The following is an 18,596-nucleotide window of genomic DNA, read 5'->3' as shown; positions in this document are numbered from 1 at the left end:
CATGAAGACTATTCCCATTTCTAAATGGTTAAACTGTCAGTAAGAATGGTATCTTCTTTCGAAGTCTAGGTTAGAGTTTAGATTACGGTGAGTTCTTTCATTGTGGTTTTTATACTTTAATGTAGTCTCACTTTTTTAAAAAAAACCTTCATTATTTATTAATTATAAAAACAATATAGGTTTATTATAAAAAATTGAAAACTACAAAAAAGCATAAAAGGATAAATAAAATCTGTTTACCTAGAGATAATCATTGGTGGAATACTGGTATATTTTTTCAGTCTTTTTTTAAAAATAAAGATGCACATATGTATGTACATACAATCAATATACATAAGTAATACTTGTATAATATTAGTACTTCTACATGCTGTTGCTTTCTCTTAAAATATATCATGATCATTTTCCTTTGTCATTAAATTTCCTTCAAAAATATGTGCTTAAAGGCTGAATAGGTCACTGCTGAATGACTAGGCCAAGATTTTTTAGGCCAAAATTCTATTACTGGATATTTATAATGTTGCCAAATTTCCTGTAGATATCTCTGATGAAAACATTAAGTTAAACAAATTCTGACTAGAACCACTGGGTTCTAGTGGTTCACTGGGACATCAAGATTTGTAAGAGTTTTAACCATATTGGCAAAGAGCTATTTGAAAGCTCAAACACCAGTGATATTTGACAGAGCAGGTTTCACTGCACCCAGACAATGCTAGGTATTATCATTTTAAAATTTTTAGTTTATTTAATAGTGAAAAATCTCTCACTCTTGTGTTAATCTGCATTCTGTTGACTACTAGGGATACTGAATTTTTATCATGTTTGTTGCCTTGTGTCCATTGCCTATTTTTCTGTAGGTATGTTTGGAATTTTCCTAGCATTTTATAACTAATATATATTAAACAGAGTGACGATTTTTCTATTGTACATTCCTAACATATAGCATTATTTTATATAACCTAAATATACTTTAATCATTTTCTAAAGTACAAAGCATGCCATTCAATTTACTGTTAAATATAAATTTAAAATATAAACTTTCTTCTACATTTCATATAGAATCAACAACTAAATAAGAATCATCAACTAAAACAAGAAAAACAGAATTCAAAGTGGCTGGTTTATAATAACTATGTTAAGAGATGCTGTCAGCATTGAATCTGATGTGAAACACCATATATGTTTCTATGCAATTTCTGAAAAGGCCAATTTTATTTTTATTTGCCTGGAGTAATTGATCATAAGATTGGAGGGTTCCATGAAACCTCTTTAACTTATCTTTTCCCTTTAGCTTTATTAAGCTATCTTTCTAACTCAAATTCCCATAGATACCTGTATTTTTTAAAATGCAGATTATTCTTTAATTGCCCCTCCTCCAAAAGTAATTGTCAGTAACACCTAATGAATTAATCCCTTTCATCCATAATGTAAGGATCATTAATAATAACAAATTTTTAGTACCTGGAAATGGAGCAAGGAATACTAAGAGAGGAGTAGTTGATACAAGATAAAGTTAATTATAATTTTTCAGAGCTAGTCCTATTCTTAGTATGCAAGCAACTTACATCAAAATTTCAGACCATTTTTTAAAAGTAACATTATCAATAAGCTTTCAGAGAAAGCTAAGGTTCAACCATTTTATAATGAGAAGTATGCAATAAATCAACAATCCCAGATACTAGGGAACGTCGTCTTCATAAGCAGCTTTCTTATAAAATGTATTTCATATGAATGACAGTAGAAGGTTTATTTCAGGGAAACCAGTCAGGTATAACTTACCACATCCCGAAAGACAACAGCACGAAGGCGATTGATATCAACATCCTGAAGAAGTCTATCTGGATCCTTAATAGGAGAAAGGTTACCTGGAACATTTTCCAATGGAGTCTTTGAAAATAAAAAGAATTGTGAATAGATAATATATTACAGATAATATACAGAAGTATCACTTCTTAATTCAGGCTAAACTGGTCACATCATGTATCTCCTCCTGTCTGAGTCAACATTTATTGATCATAATCCTCCATTACAATGCGTATTTTCTGCTCTCTACTCATGTCATGGTTTCCATACTACCATTCTTGTTCGTTATTGGCACAGCTACCACTATAGACTCATAAAGGCAGGTAAGGTTATAGTAGAATACAGATTCATCTTGGACTTCATAAGATTTCCTGAGCCTCACTTTCTCTACCTCTAGTTAACAAATCTCTTTGAGTCTCTGGGTTCATTTATCCATCATGCTTTTATAATATATGAGATTATTATACTACATTACTGTATGAGTTTTATATGTGTAACCATTTCATGGTCTATTCAAGGTTAGAAATGGTAAGATTAAAAAGAATCAGCCACAGTCCATTAAAGCTGAAAGACATTAAAGATTATTACCAACAAAACATTTTATAGTTGGAGGAAAAACATCTACAAATTTCAGGTAATGTAGTCACACAGTAGACTATTAAGTGAACTAGGTTCCCTGAAACTCAATCAAGTACTTTCTCACTTACACAGTGTGTTAAAAATTGTATGGATTTAATTAGATAATATGTATAATGCAAAATACAATTCCAGCCCATAATAGGTATGTACTTGTTGTTACTCTAACAATGAAAAATAAACAGGGTACCTTCTATTTCTCAATGAATGTCAATCATGATATTCTAGCCCAAAATTAAAATGTCTGATTCCTTGGCAGCACACCATACTAATAAAAGCATAATATTTAAAGGTTGATAGTATTTGGTTTCCATTACAATTCCAAAACTTCTGGCTATATGACCATCGGTGAGAAGCTAACCTCTCTGAACTTCAGCTACATCATTTGAACAACAGACTAATAATATTTACTACAGGATGGTTAAAGAAAATAATACATAATTTACAGCATAAATGAATATAACGCAGATTTTAAGATTAGAAATATTTTCTTTTCTATATGATGTATTTCTCTACCCCAATCTAATTTGATCCTTATAAAGACAACATGATAGGAAAAGCTTGTGTAATTGTTCCTTTTCACACAGTATACAAATGAGGTCGTATGAAGGTATGGGATTCATGCAAGAAACTTGCAAGAAACTTTCCCATTGCATTCAAAAAATACCCGATTTACTTCCTAAAATGTCACATAAGAAACACATAAACACAGGAAGGAAAAAAAAAAAAAAAAAACACCACTCAGGTCCATTCATTGTTCTGAAATGTCAAATCTTCCCCTAGTATTTTTACATTCATCACTACTTACCCATTTTTCACTGCCAAAGTTCTTGCCAGATAAATACTGATTAGCTCAAGTAAGTTACTACCAATTTCCTTCCTACTGGGCTTTTCTGTCCATGTTCTACAATCAGTGAAATACTAGTTATAAAAATCTTTAAGGACTTTCTATTATCTACTTTATTTAGTATATCTACAAAATACTGAATACATTACTATTTTGAAGTGCTTACATCTCAAAGGTGTCACCTTCAAAATACTATTTATTCATTTCACAACAATATATTAAGTGGCAAACTGCCAGACAGGGGAACAAATCAGTAATAACTGAATGTTCACTGCATGCCAGAAATCTAAGCATGTCAGTTTATTATGGCTTTTGTCTAATTAATACAAACACTCTGTAAATTAAGATTTGTATCCATTTTAAAGATTAGAAAATGGAGGCACAGAAATTTAAGAGATTTCTCTCAGGTCGCAAAACCAGTTAAGTGGTAAAGCAGGAATACAAACTCAGAACTGTCTGATTCTAGAGTTGTCCTCTTTTTACAAAGTACTCATAGTGCTATAAATACTCTGAAGTGGCCGGGCGTGGTGGCTCATGCCTGTAATCCCAGCACTTTGGGAGGCCGAGGTGAGTGATCATGAGGTCAAGAGATCTAGACCATCCTGGCCAATGTGGTGAAACCTCATCTCCACTAAAAATAGAAAAATTAGCTGGGCGTGGTGGCACACATCTGTAGTCCCAGCTACTTGGGAGGCTGAGGCAGGAGAATCGCTTGAATCCGGGAGGCGGAGGTTGCAGTGAGCCGAGATTGTGCCACTCCACTCCATCCTGGCAACAGAGCGAGACTCCGTCTCAAAAAAACATAATTACTCACTCTGAAGTTACAAGGATCTATAACACACAGACACTGCCCTCAAGTACCTATCTGTCTACTATGCCTACACAAATGATATCAGGCATTACTGATGATCCATTTGTATTTAATTTCCCAAGCCAAATAAGAGCACTATGGAGTCCTGTGAGCAGTAAATAATATATAGTCAAATTACAAATGTTCTCTGACAGTAGTGAAAAAGAAAAAAGTTACAACACTGCAAATAACCAACGAATAGGATAAACATGTGGTCAGTCTGCTTGCCATCTGCAGAAGTTTAAAGCAATAGAACTTTTAAGATGAATTAAACTTCTATTTCATACCTTCACTTATTCAGCAAAAAGTTACTGTATCAATATTAAACATGTAATTACAAGTGTAATGAGTGATAACAGACCTATGTAATTTTATGAAAACAAACAGAAGAAACAACCCTAGACTGACTGGGGTGGTAGTGAGGGTGTCAAAAAACATTTTCCTGAGAAAATGTAGCATTTAAAGTAACCTAGTAGCTGCATAGATTTTAGCTGGATAAAAAATAAGGATGAATACTTTATGGAAAGGAAATCATATAAAAGTCTGAGAAGTTAGGGGGAATAGCTTCTTTTGATGAACTGAATGAAGTCTACGGTATGACTAAAACAGCACAAGCAAGGGTAAAGGGCTGAGAGCTGCTGCTGGAGAAGTAAGCAAGGACCAGGCACAGAACCTCGAAAAGCATGTTAATGAAACTGGATGTGACGCCAAGGGCCAGTTAAGCATATGATAATGAGAGCTAATTTAGAAAGAAAATTAATAGTATATTTCAAAATACTCCATTCATTGAATAGGCATTCAATGAGTTTTTGTTGACTATTATGCCTACCCATTTAAAAGGAGAATTATTCATACGTTAAATTCTGTGAAAATATATGACTATTAAAAATAGAAATAAGTTTTTAGTGCTAATTATAATATTTGTAAGAACTTTATCAAGTAGAAATTGTTAGTAACTTGATTTAATAACCAAAACACACAAATCTCAGAGAAATTAAGTAATCTTGGTAACAAAATTGTGAAGCAGCCTAGAGCTGCCTAATGACAATGCCCCTGCTCTCTATCACTAAGGAATACCATGGCACTTTGTTCTCATCAACTTAAAAAAGATTTTTTTCAGGTCATTTATATTTGACCAAAAAAAAAAGTTTACTTACCTTCGAAGCTGCTGTAGCAGTCACACTTTGAGGAACTTCCTGAGGTTTACTGCTTCCATGGGAAGATTTATTTCCCCTGTCTCTCTGTCTTTGCCGACATTCTAAACAGTTTCTCACAGCAACACAACAAACTATTTAAAAATTCAAAAACATATTGTTAATATAAATTGTTGGCTTTGATATCCTGGAAAAAGCTGCAAGTTTATTTCTTCTTCCCTTTCTTTCCCCTTGCTTCATAAATTATTAATCTTAAAATCAACTAGATCAATAATTTTTAAAATTATGAAATACAGTAGTGAAAGTACCTACAAAATACACATATAGTTAAAAATAAAACAAAATACCCATATACCACCAGCCAGCTGAAGAAATAAAACATTACCAGAGGCTCTGAAACCCCCAATGTATCCTTCCTTATTCTGTTACCCTCTGAGTTTCACAGTTCTGAATTTATGGATCAATAAAATATTTTTAAACATAAAATTCATATTTGATTTAAAAATTTAATAAAGCTTCTGCCCTTAGACTACCTTGTCGACTCTACTGAGCACAACTTTCCATTTCAGGCAATAACAGAGTACATCAGTATACTCAAGTCTCACAGGTCCCCAAATCCACCTTCCTTCATGGTGGGAAAGTCTCTGGGCTTTGTCAATAAGCATTCAATATGTATGTTTTTATTTATTCATTTATTTTAAGAAGCAGTAGAGTACTGTAACAAATAGTACAGAGTTTGAAATGAGACTGTCACCTGAGTTTGAATCCTGTATTTTCCAGTTTGGAGCTGTGTGGTTTTAGGCTAGCTGCTTAAACTATCTGTGCCTCAGTTTTTGCATACGTAAAATGAGGATGAACAAAGTAACTGCCTTAGAGGGCTGTTGTGAGGATTAACTGAATTAATATATAGAAAGTGCTTAGAATAGTAAATAGCATAGGAGGTAATATAAAAGTGTTTTATTATTATTCACTTATAAAAGTTTCCTGTGGTTGATTAAACAACTAAATATGCTAGTAGTAGTAGGATAAAAATGAAATAGGGAGTAAAGTCTTGGACTATATTTAAAAATAAAAGTACAGAATAATCAAATAAATGCAGGTTTCAAGATATTGAGCCATTTTAAAAATATATATATCTCTTTCTCACACAGTTCATTTGGAAGCTCTTGTTATATGTCAATGGAAATGTCTTTAATGGCCCACAGTCAGTTAACCCACACTTCTTGGTTGCCAGAAAGATCTTAATGTGGTCAATCTTTCTTTTTTTTTTTTTTTTTTTTTTTCTTTTATTGTAATTATTATTATTATTATTATTATTATACTTTAGGTTTTATGGTACATGTGCCCAATGTGCAGTAAGTTACATATGTATACATGTGCCATGCTGGTGCACTGCACCCACCAACTCGTCATCTAGCATTAGGTATATCTCCCAATGCTATCCCTCCCCCCTCCCCCCACCCCACAACATTCTTTTATAATGAATACAAAATGATTCCTCTCAGCTTGCCTGTCTTTAAATAAATAATACGAAACAAACAAAAAAAATAGGTTTCATTCCACCATTCTTAAACCAAGTCTTTGTTCCTTTCTTGAATCAGAAAGGAATTTTTGACATAATCTTTAAAAGTTATGGGTGAAAACAGTACATATCAGGAACGTCCTTCCTATTTCATGCCTTGCAATTCTTATGTCCTGCTCATGATCTAAGGCAAGTACAAAAAGAGCAGTTTTCTGGTTGTTTTGAAAGTCTAAGTAGTGTAAATCAATGTTCCTTTTAAGAGAGGTAGAAATGGTTCTTATCTAAAGAATTCATTCAGATTTACTAAGAGGTTTCAGTGCTAAAGTTTCACTGCCACACAGATAAAAGGTGAACAGCATGGGTATAACAACGTTTATTAGGGACATTTGTTCACCCCAAGAAACAGTAAGATTAGCATAGTTTATTTTAACCTTCTAGCATTATGCATATCTGACATGTTTGTGGGGCCAGGACACTACCCTCAGTATTAGTTTACCAAAATTGGATTCGTAAATGGATTTGCATTAAAAATCACTTCAATGACAAATGTTAGTCTTATTGATTTTGAAAGAATTCCAAGTATATTTCACTCTTGATTTCAAACTATGAACCATTAAAGATGATCAGTTCTGTGAAATCTCCAATGTTAAGGCATAATTTTTAAAATTTAGTAATTCTGATTAATTATAAAAATAATCTCTGTATCTCAAGATAATCTCTATATTATATAATCATCAACTTATATCCTCAATATTTTATGTACCATAGTGCTTTATAAAGCTGCTCTGTAGATAATTATTTGACATGCACTATTGTTTTAACAGACTTACCTAATCTTAGGCACTGTCGCATTAAACCTCCAGAAGACATGTTTTTCTCAGCTTCAATCTCACTAAAATTTAGAGAGCTTGCAAACACAAGTACATCAACCATAGCCATCAGCCGGCTGAGGAAAGTTACTGCTGTCTCAGCTGACATGCCTTGTGTCACTTCAATATTTTCCAATTCCGTCTTTAAAAAGTAGAAGATTTAAGTCTTGTTTAAATTTGGAAATTTGGAAATATAATACATATACATACATACTACAAGTGAACATAAATTTAATATATTTACCATATTTTATAAATAAAATAAATGTTCAACTAATTCCATATATCACCAGAGCTGGTTACCAAATTTGGTTACTTTACCTATCAATTATCCTTGAATAAAGGAAAAGCCCATTTTAAAATCAACATTAGCTTTAAATGTCTTTAGTTATAAAAATGACATCCTAAACTTAAGATCATTTCACAAAGATATTTAGAGAGAACCACATATATGTACTTATACTAGTTTTGTTTTGTAATTTATAAAGATTTTAAATTGATATTTCTTTTCTAAAATATTCATTCCCATTAATAAAAATATATGCTTTGATTTTTCTTTCCTATAGATGTATGATGAATAATAGGGAAAATACATGGTAATTTAACTTAGTATCAAAATGAGATGGCTGTCAAATTAGAATGCATAACAATTTCTTATCCATTTTAGAATAAACTGAAACTACTAGGTACTTTACACGTACAATAAAACTCTAGGGTAAAAATAATCAAGATCGCTAACTTGTCTACAGATATTTAATTCGTGACTTATAAAACACTAGTAATAAAAAGAATCATAGCATTCTAGATTGGCAAACTGTACTTTCACTACATTTCTGATTTCAGAGGGAATATTACAAAGTATTGTGTTTCTTAAAATGCACAACTTTATGGTTTTTTAAACAATGTCAACATTTCTTATTTTGTTTTGCACCATGGACTATACAGCATTTTAATTATTTTTGTTCCTTAGGACTAGGCCTCATTTTATCAGTGCCTCAAGGAACCAAGGAAGGGAATACTTCATAAGTAAAAAAAATATTATTTAATTTTCTGAAAATGGACACACTAGCTATTCCAATCAACATTAACTCTTAACCAAATGATAAATTCAACTACAAGGTTAGCATATGTAATAGGTATCTACTCCTATTTAATGTTCCATTTTGACATCGTTTATAGCCATCATTACACCTAAACTTCTTCCTGCTTGGAAGAAGCAGGAGCATTAACGTGGAAATGTGAGCAGAAAACACTGAAAAAAGAACTCAAAATACTCAAAACATTTCTTGTGCATAAAGTGGGTAATAAAAATGATAGGTGACTACTGGAAGCATTATATAACTAAGCTCAGTTTTAAATGATGTATAAAATGTAACAACCATTCCTCCTTCCATTTAACAACAAAATAGGGTTAAAACCATTCTCTCTAAAATGAGCCTGGAAAGAGACAGAAAGGTGTTTTCAGTTTTTACAACATTATGCCAATTCAGTACACATGGCATAAAGAAATGATTAATTCATTACTTGGATTTTAAAATGCAGATTCTTTACTTCTTAGCACTTCATGAATATACAGCATCACTTCATAATATCAATTAAAAATCTATGACCATGACATCATGTCTCATAAGAAAAAGCAAAAAATTCATTTTAAATCTGTTTTCAATTTAAAATGTTCTAAAAAGGAATGAAGAACTTGGCCATTTCTTACGTCTATCAAATACTATAAATAATTTTTCAAATGTTAGAATTTACAATATCTAGATCTGTGTTCACAAAGAAATTCTTCATCATTTTGAATCACTGAAATTGCAGATAGCTATCTCTCTATATTCATTATTTAATGGTTTTGAGTGTTTTGACCTGTCAAACTATGCTTTCATTTTAAAATGAGTGAATTATAAATAGAATTATTAGGGTGTCCATATAATCCACCAAAGTGTTTTTTTGACTGAAAAAATTAAATTTTAAAGTAGAAGGCACTTTTGACACAATAGTCTAAAAGAGAATTTGTATTCCATTTTATATAAAAGTAATTTAAAAAATGAAGTATGTAAGCATCAAAAGATAGGGCTAAAAAATAAAGATCACTCTCATACAATTATTAAATCTTAAAATAATATATTTCATCCAATTTACTTTCCTTAGAACCAATTAAAATCTGATTGTACATATGACTGTAACACCATTGTGTTCATTATGATAGTTTAATCTAGAGATTATTGTGCATAATAAAATAGTAATACATCAATGCATTGGGAAAATAATCCTTTCAATGACTCTTTTAAATATACAAAAGATATGTCTCATGTTAAAGATGATATGAAAACTCAAAATATAACCAAGTCAAAAATTTCATAAATAAGTAAAAATAAAACTTGAAACTGAAAAGCTGAAAATTACTACAAAAGTAATACTAACCTTAGAACCCTGGACATGCATTAGACAAAACAGACAACAGACCAAAAAAGTACAAGAAAAGGAAATTATTAAATTAAATGAAAATACAATGTAAAATTGAAACACAAAATAATATATTTAAAAATTATATTTGATTATTTTATTAAAAGCAAAATTCTCAGAAGAGGTTTTCATTTTATAAATTAGACATGATCAAAGTTAAATATCAAATATTTAGACTTCAATTTATTTTTTATTGTAGTAACTCTGCCCAAATAATATATATATAAGTATAGTTCATATATTAGAAATAATGCATACTCTATTTTACAAAACAAGTATCTTTTCCTATAATTAATGGAACATTTTAATAAATAAGCTAATATAATGCCTCTGCAAAATCCCTACCTCAATTCTGGTTTAGGCAGAAATGACTCAGGGAAATGAACTATTTATACCAACCTCTAGAATTTTCTATAAGGAAATAATGTAATTTGTATTCTCAAATATACAGAATCCTTCCTATACTTGAAAATTCCCATAAGTTAATAAAATAATAAAATATTTGAGAGATTATAACTTATAAACCACTTTTCCATGCTAGAAAATAACTTGATACACTAAATGAGGCCGGAATATGAATAAAGGTAATTAAATAGGTATTATACTAAGTTTAAGATTCTTATTCCATTAATAATTATATTCATTATATTCAAATATCAGATAGAATTAGGTTTCACAATAAAAATCATCAACTATTCTTTTTAATTTTTGACAAGTACATGTGAGTATAAATCTTAAAATATGCTATTTTCATGGTACATTGTATAGGAAAACATATAAAAGCATCCTGAGAATAGTAAAGTATGATCAGTCCTATGAGATAAACAAAAGAACAGCAAAACCAACAACATTATTCGTAATTTTTCCAAATCTATTTATGATACATTCTGATAATAAACTAAAATTAAGACTTTGTTATTTTTGGACAGAATAGAAAAAGCAGCTCTTCTTTCTTATAATTATGAAACTATTAGGAGAGCTAGAAATGTCAGTCTCTACTATTTTTCTGGGACAGAGAAAATTAAGCCCTGAATTAAGCTCCATAATATTCAGTGTTCTGGATGGCTGACTAAAGTGGTCAACTTAAAATCACAAAGTGTGCAATTTGTGGTTGATCCATGTTCTTTGCTTTTCTTTTTCTTCTTCAATTTCTCACTTTCATTTATGACCAAGTTAAACAATATATTAGAGAATAAATGAAAGGATTCAATTAACTAGTCACAGAAACATCAACTAAAAAAATCAACAACAACAAAAATAATGCTGCTTTCCCAAAGCAAAGATTGGCCAAACTACATACTAAGAGGTCTATTTTTTTTCCCTGAGTACTACAGTTAAAACTATTGGTCTAACCCGGAGATCTGAAACTATTTTTGTAATTTATTTTCTATGCTACATATGAATTTAAGTAATCTAGGCAAAACTGAAACTCCCATAAAGTGCTGCTTCTTCAAGAGTACTAAGTTCAAGGTGCTCAAACTATCATTATAAACAATATATATATATATATTCTTTTTTTCTTAAGTTTCCATTAAGATATGTTCCTTCCAACTAAGATTAAATAGTTCAAAAATTTTCTTCCATGATGATGATACTATAACAGCAATACAAAAATGTTATCTCTAGTATAAATTACTGTACTCATCTAAATTTCCAGGGCAGAAAAGAGACCACTTCTATGTCAATCTCATAGAAATAGCAGACAAAAAATATTTGTTTATGTATTGTCTATTGCTGCTTTTGTACTATCACAGCAGAGTTGACTAGCTGTGACAGATAACAATACTGCCAACGAAACCTAAAATATTTCCCATCTGGCCCCACACACAAAAGTTTACGAACTACTGCCACAAACCATTATTATTCCTATTTCTTCATAAAATGCACATAATAAGAATATTCTGAAAAACTATATATATAAACAAAATTACCAGCTCACTCAAACCTTAGTTTCAAATGTTTCCATCTCTCTTCATATATCTAGGATTAAAATTCTAAAAGTACTTACAAGACAATGTTTCCTTTCAGTAATCTTCACGTTACCAATGTTTCCTTTTTTCACTTATCCCTTCCAAAATTCTCTTTTGGCTTTTTACACTTTAAATTTAAATATAAAAAGCCCAAATATTCAGGTTTAATTTCCCTCATTATTCAACCTCCTCTTTCCCAACTTTTTCCCTCTGCTACGTTACAACTTCTAGCAAGAATATTATACAACCCAGTAATACAAAAACAACATTCATAATAGAAAAACAACATTCAGCAGTCAGCACCAATCATAGTTCTACCAGATACAAAATGAGAGACAGGTTCGGCTATTTCTCTTAAGGAAGCAATTCATTCAAAAAACATAAAATCAGGTATGTTGTACAGCCAGGCATAGGTCCAAACAGTTAATGGGCCAAAATAACAGAAATATAGAAATTGAGAAAATAAACAAAGGTTTCTATCATTGAATGAATTCTCAAGTCTGTTGAGATAGTCTAGGTAATAAATAATTTTAAATTCCAAACTATAGTGGTCAAAATTTAATCGTAATAATTTTGGAAGCCAACCTCAAAGCGTCAGTATCTTTACTGCACAATCATCATAAAATAAATAAGCAAATTTGACTGGTGCAATAGTATGTATGTTATAGTTTACTTCATTATTTTAATATTCTATCTTAATAGTTAAAGATCTTTTGCTTTTAAAATTTGGAAAACTATTTGGTAATGTGAATATTTTAAACCTATACAAATTTAAATAACTTATTGCTAAACTGTTTGTTTTTTTTTTTTACATAAGAAGCATTTTATGTTCCATGCAAAATTTAAAAACATTCACTATTACATTTCAAAGTGAATTTCAATACAACCTTTTAAAAATTTCTTCATAACAAATGATAATTTATAAAACATAAAATGCAATTTATATGATCAAGAAAAAGTCACAAAGAAAATATTGATTTATTCAGTCTTCAATATATAAAACAAAAAACACGTTGGCCGGGAGTGGTGGCTCATGCCTGTAATCCCTGCACTTTGGGAGGTTGAGACAGGCAGATCATTTGAGGTCAGGAGTTTGAAACCAGCCTGGCCAACATAGTGAAACCCCATATCTACTAAAAATACAAAAATTAGCTGGGTGTGGTGGCACACACCTGTAATCCCAGCTACTTGGGAGGCTGAGGCAGAAGAATTGCTTGAACCCAGGAGGTGGAGGTTGCAGTGAGCTGAGATCGCCCTACTCTACTCCAGCCTGGGTCACAGAATGATACTCTGTCAAAAAAAAAAAAAGAAGAAAAAAAAGAAAAGAGAAGAAAAAAATGCCCTCTATGTCTCACTATTAGAAAGCATTTAAAAATCATACACAACTCTCAATTTACCAGAATTTGGTATAAATCACCAGAGGAAAAGAGAGATTAAAGAAAAGGAGTGGTGTATGCATACTTGCACTCTTCACACACCATCAACCATTTATACTGTTCTTCTTAGCTCCATTTCCTTGGTTCAGCTGCTAATTTGATTAAGGCCCTACTGGTGACTTGCTCTGTTGCATTCCTCCTTCTGAACTGGAATGCTTCCCTTTGTGGACTTCTTGAGCAAATTCATGAATAAAACAGAAGAGTAAGGCCTGGGGAAAGTGTGTGAGGATATAGCCTGTGGCTGCTAATGTTGAAGTTTCAAGGCTGCTCTGGTGATGGTGGTGGCATTAACAAAAGAACAGTAAGAAAAAGAGTCATATAGAAAAAGCTTGTTAATGATGAAATAAACTTAGAGATCAACTTGGAAACAGTGTCTCACCAACTAATAGACATCTTAGTAAAATGAAATATTTCCCTCTGGCAAAGGTATGCTTTCTGAGCTTAAGGATGAGTTTCTAATACGGCAACAAGAACATGGGTAATATGGGAAGCAAAATTCTATATTCTTTCCCATCTGAGCAAGTAGCTATGGAGCCTGTCTTGGTATGAATCAAAGATTTTGTTTTTAATGACAACTAAAATATAAAGTTAACATTGACCTATTATATTTTAAATGACATACACAATTAACATTAAATACCTTTAAAATGTATTATATTAACACATTTCAATGTTTTATACAGAAACAAATCAAGACAAGGCTAGATTTTGTAAAATAAATGTTGAATCAGTAAATAAATAAAATGTTAAATAACAAGGATTTTAAGAGTTTATTTATACTATAGATTTGAAGAGATATACAATATCTTTGATGAAGAATGCAATACTCTTCTGATGAAGTATTCATCAGAATTACCAGAGAAATATTTTCATAAGTGGAACCCAACACTGATAAACAAAAGTGGTGGAAATAGAAATTTAAATAGTTAAAAATTTCCCTAAAAAGTACAGGTCTGGTTAAAATCTGTTTACAGCCTAGAACACCACTGAAATGCTCAAGACATGTAATTATAAAACATAACCACTAGATGGAGGCAAAGTACTTACAGTTGGTGATGTAGCCGCAGAGAGCAAAGGTAAAATTCCTCCACAAGCAATGATGATGTTGTCTACCATTTGGGAAATGAGGTGAATTGTGTTATGTACAAAAATAATATTTTCATTGCTATTGACAAAATCCATTACAGACTTTGTGGAATGGCTAAAATACAGAAAACAGAAATGAGTATGTTTCGGCTTACTTAAATGAAAAGCTTAGACAATTTACTGAGAATAACAAGTGAAAAATTATAGAACTGTAGGAGCTAGCCATATTTAAAATCAAATTATTATAAAATAAAGCAATTTATAATTGAGATATCACATTACCAAAAACTAAGCATTCATCTCCACAGGATTTTGTTGTGTCCAAGTATATTAACTCATTATATTATTATTTTGCTTGAAAAATACAGTACTAGATTCTAAGACATATGACTGACTCAACAAATTTGGCTAAAAATATTTATTTTGCCAAATCTGATTGTTTTTTCTTGAAAGGCAAAACCTTTTAAATATAAAAAGTATGTCTAATGTTAAAAATAATATGGAAACTCAAAATAGAACCAATTCAAAATTTTCATAACCATAAATAAAATTTGAAACTGAAAACCTAAAAATTTAACTGAAAGTTCTATTTTGTAGGCAATTTCAATTTGTCACATCCCCAATGACTTCAGCCCCACCTTTGACTAGTCACATTGAAAATGTATACTGTTAAAGAAGTGACATGATAGGGGAGTATAAATAAATCAGTACAAATTCAAGAACTTATTTAATAAGAAAAGGAAAAAAATCTCAAAGCAAGTTGACAGTACAGTGTTCTCATACATAACATACAATGTAGATGTCAAAAAAATACCCTGCTTTCATTTGGTGTCAGTCAAGAATATAATTTTTTTTTTTCTTTTTGAGAAAGGATCTCTGCTGTCACCCAGGCTAGAGTGTAGTGGTGGGATCATGGCTTAGTGAAGCCTCAACCTCCCTGGGCCCAGGAGATTCCCGAGTAGCTGGGACTACAGGTGGACACCACCACGCCTAGCTAATGTTTATAAAAACAGGGTCTTGCCCTGGTCTAGAACTCCTGAGCTCCAGCTATCCTCCCGCCTTGGCCTCCCGAAGTGCTGGGATTATAGGCGTGAGCCACCACACCTGGCCTGAACTGTTTTTTAATGGGAAAAAAATAAGATTAAATAAAAGAAATTACTCCATGGTCAAAATTGAGTCAGTAATTCTCACCCTTTTAGAGTTGTGAATTATTATCTATTACTGTGTATCTTAAATTTCAAGATGTTTCTCCCTGTCCTAAAAATAAAGTGTTACCTTTAAAAAATTTAAATTACATTAAATTCTACTTGGGTAATCTCATGAGAGCCCATTAAAGAAAACAAAAACACAGAGTAGGTGGATGGAAAAAAAGCTGAGTATCACTCACTTGGAGGCTACTGATATTATAATTATTAAATTACATAATTTATCTCCATACATTGGTCTTCATGTTAATAGCATTGTATTTCATGGTATTTAGGTTTCCTTAGTTACCATCTCTAGGTAATTTATCATATAACAATTAGCAATGAAAGTATATGAGTAGTCTAAGAACAAATTGATCAAATAAAATCAAAAGTAAAATCTTTCTATGGCAGACTTTATTGACTTCTTCCACAACAGTCATAACTTTTTCCCTGCTAACTCACATTTTATATTTTATTTTATTATTGAGCTTGATTGGGTATAGGAAAGACTAGCCTAACCCTAGTTACTAGGTAATTAACCAGTATTAGTCTCTAAAAGCCAGTCATTATAATCCCATTTGCTTTTTCTGGTGATTGATTTTGAAAGAGGATGTGATCTTGCTGGCTCATGAGACATAAGGGGGAAATTTCTTGACAGGCTTCTTTTAAAAAAAAGAAGAAAAGAGGAGAAGAAAAAGAGAAAGTGAAAGAGGAGAGAGAAGAAGAGGAGGCAGAGGAAAAATAGGAAGAAGAGGAAGGAAGAAGAGTCATCTCTGCCTTTTAATTTGGGCAGGTTTCTTATGATGAATTGATGTTGGGAGCTGAAGCAGCCACCTTGAATCCTAAAAGGAAAATGAGGAGAAGCATGGAAGCCAACATTCCTAAGAATGTTGTGCTAGATCATTTAAGTTGCCCTTGTTACTTATAACCATCAACTTCCTAATTGTATTCATGCCTATGTAAATAATGTGCTCTCATAATTAATTTGTTTCACGTTTACTATTAAAAAATTAAATTGAAAATTTAGAAAGGCAATGGTTTAATTTATGTAGATTTGTTGTCTAAGTTATCATCTTTGAACTGATATCCACTAACTGCTTAAATACTACAGGCTCTGAATACACATGTCACAGGGTGATTTTAAACTTTAAACAGTATATATTATAATATTATCACTAATAAATTTAGTACATGGTATTAATTTAAACAGGATACAAGAAAAATGTGGAAATTCCTTTAATCAAGGCAGATTTTTGCTTTTGTCAAAACCAAATAGAATAGGCAATGACAGATTTTAAATATTTGCTTTTAATTTATAAAAAAGAAATACTTCTACCTCCTCCAAACATGTACATCAGTTTCTAATGCAAATAGCAAATCAGTGAGAAGCCGCTGGTGCATTGGAGACCATTTAAACTCAGGAATACGAAACATTGTAGTCCGGGGACCTGGGCTAAACTGGCGCCGCTGTTCCTCAGTCATTGGCATTCCTCGAAATCCTAAATCAACTCGGAGATCTCGGTCTTGTTGGGTGATAGACCGACCCTGCACAGCCTAAAGAAGGAAAAGATGAACTTTTGTGGAATACAAAAGAAATACCTCATTTTAAAATGAAACTGTGAGTATAGTAAAGTGAATAATGCTTTAATGCTTTAGCATATGACTTTAGCAGTTTAATATATTTCACATATATTATTCACCTGGTAATTCCTTGCACAGGAAACTTTTTGGGCTGAAGTCTCCATTATTGCTTTTATTTTACTAGTGCAGAAACTAGGCAAGATAATCAAATACCTAAACTTAACACCAAAGTTCACACTGAAAACCAGACCCCTTTACTCCATTAAAAGTCTTTAAATTAGACCATATTACTTCTTTAATGAAGTGTGCATATACAAAGTGAAGTACACTGGATATATGTCAACAACTAATTGTAACTAAAGCACAAGATTAGAAAAAATATTACTTGAACAGTTTCAAGTTAACTTTAAAGTCTGTTTCACTTACAGTACTTCAATTCAAAAACACAAACGCATTTGATAACTTAGAAAACAAACCAGAAAAATGTCTATAAACTCCAAATGAAAAACAGGCAAGCCTAGTGTTCAACAGGCGAGCCTATTGTTCAATAAACAATGCACGATGTTTTCCTTTATTTTACATCTGTATCTAATTCAATATTCTCATCTCCTGCCAATTATCACTACAATGCAACTGCCACAAAAATGGAAATTGGCAGTTAGAGAAAAAATAAAAATACTTTCCCCACACACATGATATATTATGAAGGATTCTTACTGGAGTACAAAGACACAAGACAGGCATGGTTTACTCTTCATAGTATAAACCTAATGGAAACACATTCAATGTATCTTCAATGACATTAAAAGGCAAGTGGGGCACCCAGAGGATAACAAAACCCAAGTCATTAACGGTAAATGTATTCTTATTTCTTAAACTCTTAACCATAAGGTATTATTTATCCTAGAAAATAAAGAAATAGTCATAACTCAGAGCTCAACAATTAAAATCCATATCAGAAAACATCATCTGTTTTTAGCTTTATTCCAGTGAGGTCAAAACTGAAGCACTAACATTTCCTAACAACCAGATCTAAGAGTCTTTAATTGTCTTATAACTAATTTCTATTCATGTGGTTGAACAGAAAATTCTCACTGCTAATAATTCTAATTTTTCTCAGCCATATTACCTACCTCACAGGGTTGTTGTGAGGATTAAATCTGAAAACATATAGCATAGTGCCCGGGACATA

At 31.5% G+C, this 18,596-nt stretch overlaps 1 protein-coding gene across 8 annotated transcripts in view; it reads right to left on the bottom strand.

Annotated features, from left to right (window-relative positions):
- NBEA (neurobeachin) overlaps positions 1 to 18,596 on the bottom strand; it is a 754,643-nt gene that overhangs the window by 504,952 nt on the left and 231,095 nt on the right. For all 8 annotated transcript variants that reach the window (XM_054446222.2, XM_063650755.1, XM_063650757.1 and 5 more), the window contains 5 exons: positions 17,160 to 17,377; positions 14,598 to 14,751; positions 7,643 to 7,823; positions 5,294 to 5,424; positions 1,780 to 1,887 (listed from right to left, as the gene is read on the bottom strand). In XM_054446222.2, coding sequence (XP_054302197.1) covers positions 1,780 to 1,887; positions 5,294 to 5,424; positions 7,643 to 7,823; positions 14,598 to 14,751; positions 17,160 to 17,377 — 792 coding nt within the window. The remainder of the gene's footprint in view (positions 1 to 1,779; positions 1,888 to 5,293; positions 5,425 to 7,642; positions 7,824 to 14,597; positions 14,752 to 17,159; positions 17,378 to 18,596) is intronic.

This window comes from Pongo pygmaeus, chromosome 14 (genome assembly GCF_028885625.2).
Source record: "Pongo pygmaeus isolate AG05252 chromosome 14, NHGRI_mPonPyg2-v2.0_pri, whole genome shotgun sequence".
Taxonomy (NCBI): Eukaryota; Metazoa; Chordata; class Mammalia; order Primates; family Hominidae; genus Pongo; species Pongo pygmaeus.
This window is presented reverse-complemented; position numbering and strand designations above follow the sequence as displayed.